At 41.5% G+C, this 14,050-nt stretch overlaps 1 protein-coding gene across 1 annotated transcript in view; it reads right to left on the bottom strand.

Annotated features, from left to right (window-relative positions):
• Positions 1–2,721: 2,721 nt before the first annotated feature.
• Positions 2,722–14,050, bottom strand: part of CPQ (carboxypeptidase Q) — a 424,132-nt gene continuing 412,803 nt past the window's right edge. The window contains exon 7 of the mRNA XM_055432597.2: positions 2,722–3,208. Coding sequence (XP_055288572.1) covers positions 3,045–3,208 — 164 coding nt within the window. The 3' untranslated portion in view covers positions 2,722–3,044. The remainder of the gene's footprint in view (positions 3,209–14,050) is intronic.

Below are 14,050 nucleotides of genomic sequence, written 5' to 3'. Positions count from 1 at the left end.
TAAATTGGAATCAAGCAGTGAGAAAAGAATGATTCAAAATGTGCAAAATGTAAAAAGAGAATGAGTGTATATACACTGGATAAAAACTATTGACTTGACATTCATTTCTGACCAAGTAGGAGTAATAGGGATTAGACTTATTTTTAGGTATGAAGTAATTAAAAATTCAAATAAAATATTATATGAAACAATAGTTTTTAAGACACTACACATCAGGAAATGAAGGACAATCATGCCCGAGATACAGAAAATGATTGAAATGAGTCCTAAATGATGGCACTCGTTCACCTTGAGGGAGTTTCCAGTCACACGTCAGAAAGGAACACCTAAGCCCGGGAACCACAATGAGTTGAAGAGAGGAATCTGAATGTCCAGGGAGGCCATAGCAGTGCGGGCTCACATCAGAGAGGGAGAGCCTTGCAGAGTGAGATGCTGGAGAGCTTTGTGGGGGTCCCCCAGCCCTCCTCAGTTGATCACTGATCCATGATGTGTTAGAGAAAATCATCAGAGGCTGGGGAAACAGCCAACTAAAAGGAATGGAAGAGAGAGCTCAGAAATCATTTGACATAGTTTGTTCCTCCAGTCAGAGAGGAAAACCTCGTAATTTATGGGGCATCAATAGAGCACTCAGAGAGGTTAGCTCTAGGAGTTAGACAAAATTAGCCTAGAATAAATGCTCTTATAGTTCCACCTCACAAAGACTGGCTAAAGAATTAGGATACAGTATATTTCTCAATTGATTGCAGCCATGAAATTAAAAGACGCTTACTCCTTGGAAGGAAAGTTATGACCAACCTAGATAGCATATTAAAAAGCAGAGACATTACTTTGCCAACCAAGGTCCGTCTAGTCAAGGCTATGGTTTTTCCCGTGGTCAAGAATGGATGTGAGAGTTGGACTGTGAAGAAAGCTGATCGCCGAAGAATTGATGCTTTTGAACTGTGGTGTTGGAGAAGACTCTTGAGAGTCCCTTGGACTGCAAGGAGATCCAACCAGTCCATTCTAAAGGAGATCAATCCTGGGTGTTCATTGGAAGGACTGATGCTAAAGCTGAAACTCCAATACTTTGGCCACCTCATGCGACGAGTTGACTCATTGGAAAAGAGTCTGATGCTGGGAGGGATTGGGGGCGGGAGGAGAAGGGGACGACAGAGAATGAGATGGCTGGATGGCATCACCGACTCGATGGAATTGAGTTTGAGTGAACTCTGGGAGTTGGTGATGGACAGGGAGGCCTGGCGTGCTGTGATTCATGGAGTGGCAAAGAGTCGGACACGACTGAGTGACCTAACTAACTAACTAGTATCCCTAATATGGCAGGCTATGGAATTTGTTGATAGTACCCAAGCCACTAAAAGTGAAAACAGAATTTAAGTTCACCACATTCTGCTAACTTTCTCAAAAAGAAAACTGGCTCAGTGTGCTCTATATCACCTTGGTTCATGCCTTCACTTAATTTTCAGTCTCACGGTCTTTATCTTTTAGTCAGTTAATTCATATATTTAAAGAAGTGTTTCTCAGACGTCATCCAGCATTTCGTGTTCAGTGTAAGGGTCAGCCAGTGTACCAGTCTGTCACCTTGCCAGGAATTAAAGATCTTTTTAATTATTACCATTAATACAACTGATACTTTTTTTTTCCTTTCAAGCATTTAGTTATATCAGACCATTTGATGACAAATTACATGCACATTAGGCCATACACATATTAGATCACACTCTGGGTGATCCATTCTGGTGTTTGTTTTCCTCCACTTTTCCTTCCTTTCGTGTTTTAGTTTGGATAATTTTTATTGACCTTTTGTCAAGGTCGTTGACTCTGTCCTCAGCCGTATCCAGTCTGCTGATGAGCCCAAAAAGGAAATTACCCATCTCTGATGCTGTATATTTTATTTCAGTATTTGCATTTGATGCTGTTTTATAGTTTTCATCTTTCTGCTGAAATTCTCCTTCTGTTCGTGTATATGGTCCCATTTTCTTACTATATTTTAACATATTAACCATAGTTATGTTAAAGTTGCTCTCTGATATTTCCAACATCTGGAAATACGATGCTGCTTTGTCTGGTTTTCTTAATTGCTTTAACTCTTGACAATGTGTTTTTCTTGTATTTTGGGGTGTGTCGTAATTTTTTAAATTGAATACTGGACATTGTGTGTGAAAGAATAGAAGAGATTATTCTCAGACTAGATGAGGGTAAGTGTTTTGCTCTGTGAATATTATTTAGCTTCTATGAGCCTCAATATTTTTCGTTTTTGACCATGCTGCACTGCATACGGGATCTTAGTTCCTTGACCAGGGGTTGAACCTATACACTCTGCAGTGGAAGCACAGTCTTCCCCCATGAGCCTCAGTTTTGCTATCAGCAAAATATGAATAAGCCCCAACTTCATAGATATACTATGTGAAATATATAAAACATAAATGTAAAATAGTATTATCACTTGCTCATGGTAGATCTTTAATAAAGAAATTGGACTTTACATACTTTTTTCCTCAAGTGGTGACATTTTTTTCTATTAATTAAAAATTTTCATACCTCATTAAAAATTCTAATAATATCAAAGTGTATAAATTAGAAAGTCAGATGTCTGCATATGTTCAATTAAGACCATTCTACAATTGTGTATTCCTCTATCTTTCAATGAATAACTTAGAACAAAAAATTGGTGTCACTATATTTGATTTAATGTTCATAAATACATGCATAAAAGCCAGAGGTCTTCCAAAGCTTTATCCAGTATTTACTTCTGAAATAGAAACAATATTTTTAGTAAGTGGTATAAAGGAAATGCCCCTACTGGGATCTCTACCATATTTTGATTCTATGTGGGGGTGGGATTTGATTTAATTCTATGTGGGATTATTCTTTACACTAGGAAAACAGAATTTGGAAAGTATCTAGAAAGATAATGTCAGAAAGTATGAAAAAGTGTTGTGCTTTGTAAATGATCAATAAAGTTGTCAGGTGAAGAGGGGCTTCCTAAAGCTGCAGACCCAGGATCCTGGCCAGGGAGGACAAAAGTGTCCTCTCTCTTGTTCTTGCTAAGACCTGGGCAGCATTTCTTCCAAGTCTGCAACGACGTAAGAGACAACGGCCCAAACAGCGGCAGCAACGTTCATCTGCTTTGGATCCATGACGGTCATGGTGTCTCCATGGGAGTGATGGAAGGAGAAATATTTATACAGGTCATCGAGTAGACTGGCTCCTGGGGAGAAAAGAGGAAGAACTCGTAATGAAGTATTTTGACAGACATTGCGGAATAGCTGTTTAGATACCACTGGCCCTCTGCCTTGCTCCTATTGGACAGGCTGTGATGGCAAAATAATGACATTCCCAGCCTCCCTTGCAGCAGGAAATGGCCATGTGGCATCGTTCTGACGACTATGAGATGAGTGGCAGGTGTGGGAGGGTTCTAGGAAAGCCTTAACTTGGTTGACAAGAGTCAGGAAATGCCCTTGTGCTGAATTAAGAGAGATGAGAAGTTTAGAACTGCAGGGGGCAAAAAGCCTCCCCACTAAAAATGGCAGGGTGGAAACCCAGAAAGAGGCTGGGTTTAGAAAATATTGCAAGCCCACCGAGTAAGCTCTGCACGGCCTGACTGAACTTCCTGCTATGGGGAGGAAAATAAACTTTATTTGAAAAGCAAGTGATACAAATGTCCCCTCTATTTATAAAAGGACAATATATGTGTATATATATATATATTTTTTTTTTTTGATCAGCAGAGTGCAAATTATGTACATCCCTGGATAAAAAAGAAAGTCAGTACTCCTTTGCTCAAGATTAGTTTTCTCAAGTCATTTAGTCACTTCCCATGAAATTTCCCAGCAAGCCCCACCAACAGAAGTCTCCACCACCCTTAAGAACTTTCTTCTTACTCTAGTGAGGTCTGGTCCAGTGAGTCTGGACATGGATCAGAGCCTCAGGGAATGGTGGCTCAGCTGGTAAAGAATCTGCCTAAGATGCGGGAGACCTGGGTTTGATCCGTGAGTTGGGAAGACCCCCTGGAGAAGGGAAAGGCTACCCGCTCCAGTACTCTGGCCTGGAGAAGTCCACGGGGTCACAGAGAGTTGGACACGGCTGAGCGGCTTTCACTTTCTCACTCTAGTGAGGCTTTCACCGACTTTCGTTATGGATCAGAGCTTCAGGGAATCTTCACACCTCCGAGTCATCCTTCAGAACCTACTGGGCCCACTCTGCGGGTTCTTTCGCCTCAGGCCTAATTATTTATTTACTTCCCATTTTATTAAGATATATACTATACATATATAAGCTTGTAGAGAACAAAAATGTATATTATAAAGGGTGACACATGCCCATGATTCAATGCAAGAAAGGCATCACCAGTACCTTTAGAGCCCATTTTATGAGCTCCTTCTCACAACCCCATGGATCCTTCCTCTCTCCAGAGGGACCCACTATCCTATTCTGCTTGTGTGTTAGCCACTCCTTGCTTTTCTTCATAGTTTTTCCAAATAAATATAATCAACACTCTCCAGGCTCTAAATGTAAGGGTGGAATTGTTGGGCTACAGAGCATGTTATGTTTAATTTCATCATGTATTTCCAAAGTGTATTCCTTTTTGGTTTATCCTCCCATCGTTAGTATACGAGTCTTCCTCTTGCTTCACATCTTCTTTAGCACTCAGCGTTGTTAAGCTAGCTTTTGCTCATCTAGTGGATGTGAAATACTATCTCATATGATTTTAATTTTTAAAATTATTAATGAGATTATGTTTTCATATATGCATTTTTGTCATTTCTTTCCCATGAAATGCCTGTTCATGCCCCTTGCCTATTTTCAATCGATTTGCCTTTTCTTATTGATTTGTGGGCGTTCCAATATATTTTAGATACTAACCTTTTGTTGGTGGTCAGTTTATACAAATCATTTCCCAGCTTGTGACTCTTTTCATTCTGTTTAGCATGCATTTAGATGAATAGGTGTTCTTACTCTTAATGTAGTTGAATTTATGAACACTTTCTTTTATGATTTTTACTTTTCTCTGTTGTTTAAGAAATCCTTCCTTACCTTTATATAACAAAAATAGTTCCTAGGGCCCTAGTCTAAAACTTTTAAAGTTTTGCTTTTCATTTTTAAATTCTTCACCCACTTAGAACTGGAATTGATTTTGCTGTAGGGTTGGCTTCTATATTTATTTTTCAGTTGTTCCAGCAAAATTTGACTAGTACGTCCTTTTTCACCACTGTTTATGTCTGCAGCATTTATAGGGAGTGCTCTTTTTCACTCCTGATACTGGTTATTGAAGTCTTCTCTCTTTTGGTTCACTAATCTTGCCAGCAGTTTGTCGGTTGTATTATTCTTTAAAAAAAATAAATAAAGAGATAATTTTGGGGGCATAATATTTTCTAATGTGTAGTAGTTTTCTTTCATTGATTTTTACTCATACTTATTTCCCTTCTTATTCTTGTTTGGGTTGATTCACTCTTTGTTTTTTTAATTTTTTGAGTTGAATGCTCAGTTTATTCCTTTGTACACTTTCCTTCTGGAGGCTCAGTGGTAAAGAACCCGCCTGCCAATGAAGGAGATACAGGTTTGATCCCAGGGTCGGGAAGATCCCCTGCAGAAGGAAATGGCACCCATTTCACTTGGGGAATTATTATTGCCTGGAAAATCCCATGGGTCGAGAAGCCTGGTGGGCTACAGTCCATGGGGTCACAAAAGAGCTGGACATGACTGAGCGACTAAACAACGACACTTTCCTTACATAAGCAGTGAGGCCACGTCTCCCCTGCTACTGTTTTAGCTCTCTATATCCCGTCAGCTGTGATGAGTGTTTTCATGATCACTTAGTTCTAAATATTTACTAATTCCTAGTTTGATTTTTTTCTTTGATGTAGGAGTTAGAAGGTGTTTTTTTAATTTTCAAAGGTATGGGGTTTCCTTAGTTATTTTTTCATTATTGACTTCCAATGTAACTATTAGAGAATGTGGGCTATATGATACAAATTCTTCGAGTTTTGCTGAGATGTTTCTTCCTAGCTTATTGGATGATCAATTTTATCAATGTTGCATGTGTCGAAAAGAATGTGCTTTCAGTGTGCTGTGCATGCAAGCATTAAAACAAGGTTGTTAATTGTATTCTTCAAATCTTTTATCGACTTATTGATTTATTGCCTTATCAATTTTGAGAGAAATGTGAGAAAATGACCTATGATTTTGGATCTTTTCTTGGTAATTCTAACAGTGTTTTTTTTTTTAAAGGTTATGCTTGTAGGAGTGCACAAACTTGGAATCACATCTTTCTGGTATTAATAAATTGAGTCCAATTTAATAATAATTGTAATCTACATTAATGTGGTCATCCTTGCCATTTGTAGTAATGCTTTTTGTCTTGAAGTCTAGTTTTCCTAATATTTAATAAAAACCTCCTTTCCTTACCTCATTCTTCGTGTGTCTTTTCCCATCAATTTGTTTGCAGTCTGCCTCTGTCCTTATATTTTTAAGGAATTCTCTTATGAATAAAGTTCAATTTTAAAAACTAATCTAACAATCTTTGGGTTTTAACTGGAGGTTATAATTCATTAATGTAGATTCCGATTATTATTAAATTGGACTCATTTATACCATCCCAATTTTTGCTTTCTATTTGTTTATTTGTTTTCTGTTGTTTTTTTCCTTTTCTTTCTTGCTCTCCTTGTGTAGATTTTTGTTTTCCTCCTATTATTCCTCCACCACCTCCCCAACTCTTCTTGTTTGGAAGTTACACAGTTTATATCAGTTCTCTCACTGGAGATCTCAAATGATTGATATCTCAATAGTTTACATATTTATCTAAAGTTAATCAATAAAGGACATTAGGATCCTCAGTTTTGACTCCTGTCCCAGATGCACTCACTTCTCTTTAAAATCCGTGCTCAAGGAAAACAAGGATGGGCAAAGACACCCTAAGACAAAGGCTCTGGAGTCTCTTACTTCTCACGGAGTCTCACTTCATCATCTTTCACCTCTGAGGAATTCCCTTACTTGGCCTTACTAAGCCATGATTATAGAAAGACAGTCATTGTTTTATCCACAATTATTTTTTGGGAGGGGTGGGGGTGGCATGATGTGTCTAGGAGCTTCTGGTCTACCACATTGCCAGCGTTCTCTTCTCCCACTCCTCTGCTTCCTGGTCTGTGCAGAGGACAGTCTCATTGTTCTTGAGCCCTCTATTGCCTCAGAATGCTATCCAGCTTTTCTTTCCACCAACCCAAGTTTTAAAAACTTTGTACCAAGGTTTTCCCGTACTTATCTTCCCAAACTCCTTGCTCTGGACTAAGATACGAATTTCTCTCCATTCATATTTCACACTGAGTTCAACTATGGTGCTATCAAACGTAACACAAGCCACTGAAGCAAAGTAAATACATAAAGAAAGCTCAGCTCTCAACTCTGACAATTAAAGATTCCAATACCTGTTGACAAATATCCAAAACAGGGTGTATTAAGCTGATAACACCTATCGAACCCTTCACCTGCGTTGAGGAGGTTTCTTCCTGTTCAGTGATTTTTTCTTTCTAAACTAATAAAATATCTTTTCTGTTTCTCAAACAGCTCTGAAAGGGTGGGGTCTCACCATTATCCAGCCTAATGATGTACAACCTTCAGTGGGTGGGCTGGAGCTGAGGTTCTTAAGTGTTCAGAAGGTTCTATCCAATTCAACTGGACAAGCACTTGAGTTTCTACAACATTCTAGCAGTAGGCTAAAATATAAAGGTGAAAAAGACAGTCTCTGATCTCAAGAGCTTATTCTGCAGTAGAGGCAGCAAAAATGCGTCCACAAGTAATAATAACACAATCAGAAAGTACCGAATGCTGTGGGGAAAGGACTCTTGGAGTAGTTGAATGACCGTTTCTGAGCCCTGTGTTAGGTCCCCTTGCTGTGCGCTCTCCATACTTCTTCTGTCGGAATCTTCACCATTCTTTCTTATAATTGCCTGTTTCACATTTGTTTTCTCCACTATATGGTAAGCTCCCTGAAGGCAAGGCCACAGTTTTGTTCTCTACTCTGTCACCGGCTGAAGCTGAAGCTCCAATACTCTGGCCACCTGATGTGAACTGCTGGCTCACTGGAACAGACCCCATTGCTGGGAAAGAGTGAGGGCAACAGGAGAAGGGGTTAGCAGAAGGTGGGATGGGTGGGTGGCGTCACTGACTCGGTGGACATGAACTTGGGCAGACTTCGGGAGTGGTTAGGGACAGGCAGGCCTGACGGGCTTCAGTCCATGGGCTCGCAAAGAGTTGGACATGACTTAGCAACTAAACAACCACAGAAAGCCTAAAATGTAACAGCAAATAGATGATGAATGTCTATTTGCAAAGGGAATGAATGAAATCAGCAAATTTTATACGTGAACTGAGGCTTGAGGGTGCTGTGTCAGTTAGATCCTTTGTAGGAAACAGATGGGACATTCCAAGGAGAAAACTGGGAAAATTTAATGAAAGGAATATTTACCAAGAGTGGTCAGGGTTAATTAAAACTAATAAGGGATGCTATAGGAGCTGCAAGGAAGGCCGTTACCACCTCTCAGCCTCAGAGGGCACAGAGGAAAGCAGCGACAGCTACAGCTCTGTCTGCGGGAGAGGGTCACCAGAGGAGCTGTGCTTGTCTGTAGAAGCCAGGGAATTAGTCCCTGCTGGTGCCTCCCATATCCGACTGGGCTCCCTTGGCCAAACCCAATCATAAGCCAGAGGGTGGACGTAAGAGTTGGCCTCCCCGGGCACAGTACGGGGTAGAGAAAGGTGAGGATTAATATGGAGTAGTAAGAGAGTATCTAGCACAAGTACGTAGGATGCCAACAGACAGAGATATTCCAGGTGAGCAGAGCATGTGAGCATCCCACTTTGGGTGATGTGGGTTAATTTCAGGCAGATAAAGTTGGCAACTGATTTATCCATGAAAAGTCCTAAATAAGGCTGAAAACAGACTGAAAGCAGTCCTTAAATGGGGAGCCACTAGGGGGCCAACAGGCAAGAAGATGCGGAGACTGGGGCTGCACCTTAGGGAGACATCCCAGAAAAACGTGGAGCTGGAACTGTGCAAATGACTGTGGTGGGGAGGAGGTACAGTCTGGGGGACAAGTGACAAAGATCAGGGCCAGACGATGATAGCCCAGCCTTTGAAATTCTCTGAATAGCGTGCGGACAAAGATCGCCAAAGCCCCAAACAGTGAAAACGGCAGCAGTCCAGTTTTAAACTAAAAGACTACTTATGCCATGAACTCACAGCACAACCCAGGAGAGACAAATCGGTGTGTTTACGCTGGTAGGAAAAAGAAGCAGTTTAACAGAAATCATGACATTTTGGATCTAGTTAAAGCTGGTGAGAAGCACGTGCTCTCTGGATCCCAGTTAGCTTGGGGTGGATGTCTTATTCATGGACGTGTTAAGGGTGGCATCAAGGATTTCAAAGAATGGAAGTCACTGAAGCTAGATAGCAGGTCAATCAAAATTGTGAACCTGCAGAAACAGGAAAGGACATTTAATTCCAACTGACAGAGTATGGCTTGCTCAGGGCTGGTTTGCTCCCATTTAGTTTCCCAAAGACTCAGCATGGTGGCTGACAGACTAAGGCTCCAAATTCCTTATTGAAAAAATAGGTGCAAGAAATATTTGTGCATGCCCTCTGAAATTCCATTTCTGTCTCAGACTGAAAGAAACTGACTGCCAGATGGCTGGGAACTTGGCTGCCTCCCTTTAGAAACTGGTGACTTAAGGAAAGCATTTCCTCAGAGACCACCGACGTTCCCATGAACATTTTACAAAACTGAAACAGTTCCAGAAGATCTGGTACCACCAGTGAGAACACTGATAACCACAGGAGATATGAGAGCCGGCCTGCTGGCAGCCTTGCAGCTTTGTCTCTGTGGTTCCAAGGAGACGTTTTATCAGTGACAGCCACTGATTGGAGAGACCCGCATGGAGGGACAGCCTGCATTTCAGTTTCTGAGAGTGCCTGACAATGCAGGGTGGGGGCGGTGGGGAAAATCTGAACTATCCTTAGGGGTAAATGGCCCAGTGTCTTTGACAGGTATGTGATTTCTGAACAGGGGAATCATCAAATGATTTTCTTTTCTTTTTTTTTTCAAATGATTTTTTTAATACTTAAATTTATTTTTAGCTGAAGGATAATTGAAACGATGGAAACAGTGACAGACTTTATTTTCTTGGGCTCCAAAATCACTGTGGACAGTGACTGCAGCCATGAAATTGAAAGATTCTTGCTCCTTGGAAGAAAATCTGTGATAAACCTAGATAGCATATTAAAAAGCAGGGACATTACTGTGCCAACAAGGTCCATATAGTCAAAACTATGGCTTTTCCTGTAGTCATGTATGGATGTGAGAGTTGGACCATAAAGAAGGCTGAGCGCCGAAGAATAGATGCTTTTTAACTGTGGTGCTGGAGAAGACTCTTGAGAGTCCGTTGAACTGCAAGGAGATCTAACCAGTCGGTCCTAAAGGAAATCAGTCCTGAATATTCATTGGAAGGACTGATGCTGAAGCTGAACCTTTAATACTTTGGCCACCTGATGCAAGGAGCCAACTCACTGGAAAAGACTCTAATGCTGGGAAAGACTGAAGGCAGGAGGAGAAGGGGACGACAGAGGACAAGATGGTTGGATGGCATCACCGACTCAATGGACATGAGTTTGAGCAAATTCTGGGAGATGGTGATGGACAGGGAAGCCTGGTGTGCTGCAGTCCGTGGGGTTGCAGAGCTGGACACGGCTGAGCGACTGAACAAACTATTGTGTTGGTTTCTGCCAAACATCAACCTGAATCAGCCGTAGGTACACCTATGTCCCCTCCCTCTTGAACCTCCCTTCCACCACCCTCCCCATCCAACCCCTCTAGGCTGTCACAGAGCCCGCTCTGAATCCCCCGTGTCACACAGCAAATTTGCATTGGCTATCTATTTTACATATGGTAATATACATGTTTCCATTTCACTCTCTCCATATATCCTACCCTTGTCCTCCCCCCCATGTCCATTCGTCTGTTCTCTGTGTTTGTCCCCATTGCTGCCTCCAAATAGGTTCATCAGCACCGTCTTTCTAGATTCCATATGTTAGGAGTTAATAGACGATATCTGTTTTCCTCTTTCTGACTGACTTCACTCTGTGTAGGTTCATCCCCTTCACTGGAACTGACTCAAATGCAAACATTCACTTCACTGGAACTGACTCAAGGCTCTAGGTTCATCCCCTTCACTGGAACTGACTCAAGTGCATTTCTTTTTAAGTCTGAGTCATATTCCAAAGTATATGATTTTTAGAAGTAGAAAGCTGGTAGGAAGGAGCCTGCTCTGAAGGCCAACATTCACCCCTTGGAAATAAACTACAGCAGGCTCAGGGCAGTTTGCCTTCAGGAAGTTAGTCCTAATGGAGGTTTGGAATTTAAGGATGTGAAGATATGTCCTTGGCCTTGTCAGTCAAGGAACTGGAGTTAGACAGGGAGATGCAGCTGAGAGAACACAGGGGTTAGCATCAGACATGACTGAGTTCAAATTCAAACTTGGGTGAATTCAGGCAAATCACGCAAGGCCACCCAGCCTCAGTTTTCCTCATTCATGAATGAATCAGGGCTGATGATACCCAATTCAAGATGCCGGTGAGGATGACTAGGCACTCAATGAATACTTTGTTATAGGTATTACGTATTCACAAGGTTGACCCAACATATCCACAACAGCATGACCGATTAAATACAACTTGAAGGATTTAAATTTCTCGTTTAATAAATCAAGGTTCTGATGATTTTTTAAAAATTTTTATCTACTTAGTTTTGGCTGCACTGGGTCTTTGTTGCTGAGTGGGCTTTTCTCTAGTTGCAGCGAAGCGGGGTTGCGGGGGCTGTGCCACTCCCTACTTGTGATGAGTGTGCTCCTCGTCGTGGTGGCTTCCCTTGTTGCAGAGCATGGGCTCTAGGGCGCATAGGCTCCGGAATGTTGGCTCCTCGACTCTAGAGCACAGACTCAACAGCTGTGGCTCATGGGCTCAGGTGCTTTGTGGCATATGGCATCTTTCCGGTCCAGGAATCAAACCCGTGTCTTCTGCATAAGTCTATCAGCAGAGCCACCAGGGAAGCCTGATGATCATTCTTAAAAAAGAACCAGTTGGGCTGTGAGGTCTAGTCTATCTGACCCCGCCTTGACCCGGGTTTGGATTATTTTCCCTTCTTCTCCAGCTCTCCCCACTTCTCTCTCCTCTCTGAATCCCTTTCTGTAAACATTCATCTCACTAAATATTTTCCAGCTGTGTGACTGGGTGAAGCTGGTCCAGTGAATATTGTAAGAAATACCTGACCTGCCCCTCATTGCTCACAGCAGATTCCAGTCTTCACAGAGCGATCCCATTAATGACCGTGGTCCAGGCAGGATATTGGAACAAGATTAAATGAATACCTGCTAATTTCTGAAGAGATGGGTGGTAAATACACAAAGATTCTCATGGCCCCCTCTTATCATAGGTTGACTCATTCATATGTAATCAGTGGGTTTTCATGTACACAAATCAAGCAATTCATGTTATGAGAAGTTTTTGAAAGACATTTGAAAGCTTTCAGAGTTTCAATTCAAGTCTGTTATTTCCGGGCATGTATTGACTGCCGAAATGTTTCATGAAGGATGCACTCACAGGCAAGCAGCTGTGGAAAATCCTTTTCTCCTTTATAAACAGATCTTGAACAGTCTGGGGTATGCAATTTAATTACAATGTAATGTATTACAGACATTTCCTGATCATAATAATTATGGGGTTAGAGAAGAATGTTATGGCCTTAACTTATTCCTTGCAAGAAAACTTAGTCTCTTGTATAAAATACAAAATTACATTTCAAGTTTAATTAAAATTATTTCTTTCAGCAACATTATCAGATGAAGAAACATTGTTACCAAAACAATTAGAAAATCAGTTTGTGAAATTTGCAGACATTTAATCTCTTTTTTCGAAAGGGGCAGTTTTATCCTTAATATATTAAATTTCATTGAAAATTAGAGTGAGGTGCAGGTAATTAATAGCTTCCTAATTCCTAGCACTACAGAAAAGAAGCAACTTATAAGAGAAAAGAACAGTAAAACAAAGGACAGGACAGGAGAGGAACTGGAAAAACATCTCAGACCAAAACTCCATGAAAAGGATTATAATTTTTCTTTTTAAATTCTCACCCAGGAATTTCCAAGCATGTGCTAAAAAGTTTCGAGTGTCACTAAGACCTTCCTCCTTCCAGCTCTTTGGAAAACTTGGATTGGTGGCTGGGATAATTTTGATCAAAGATCAAAGGTCAACACCCACATATCTGGAGGACCTACGGTTCATAGGTACCTAAACTCTGCGATAATGGTTCATCTTCCCAGAAAGCTGAAGAACTGGATGGCTATAATAAGACTAATTAATTACTGCTACATGAAGATAGCACTACAGGCGCTCCAAAACTGTAGGAATGACAGGACAATACTATTTGTTGAGGACTTCCAGTGTGCCTGGGGCTTTCTGGAGTATATTTCATTTAATTTTCCCAGTGACCCCACGAGGGAGTGGCCATCATGCTTCATCGACACGTAGAAAATTGACTTAAATAACTGGGGTCACATGGTAGAAAGCTATAGAGAGACGACTCAAGTCCAGGTGTCTCTGGCCTGAAAGCTCTGCTCCTGACCGGCTTTCTGCGCCTCGTCTCCCTGCCCTGTCCCAGAACACCTGTACAAGTTTTTATTTTCCCTGGTGGAGAACTGTGTGTGTGTGGTTTGCTCCACTCTCAGCACTAGCCCCCCATCCCTATTCTGCTTCATGACAAGAAGATGGAAATTCAAGCTGGAGGTATCTTGGGCCACGAACTAGAGTGAAGATTCAATCACGTTCTGACAATGGGCGCAGGCAGCCTGGGACTACTTTTCAGAAGACGGATGGCAGAACCCCTCCTGACACCGCGTCCTCTGTTCCTGCTGGGCCACACCCTGCAGGGCCTGCCAGTCCTCCCAGGAGCTAAAAGCCATCCCATCTAAAACCCACCCCTCCCCTCTGATCATTCATTATCCCCTTACC

This window comes from Moschus berezovskii, chromosome 16, assembly GCF_049115385.1.
Source record: "Moschus berezovskii isolate FMDL1 chromosome 16, NW_MosBer_1.0, whole genome shotgun sequence".
Lineage (NCBI taxonomy): Eukaryota > Metazoa > Chordata > Mammalia > Artiodactyla > Moschidae > Moschus > Moschus berezovskii.
The sequence above is the reverse complement of the archived record's forward strand: the minus strand, read 5'-3'. Positions and strand labels throughout refer to the sequence as shown.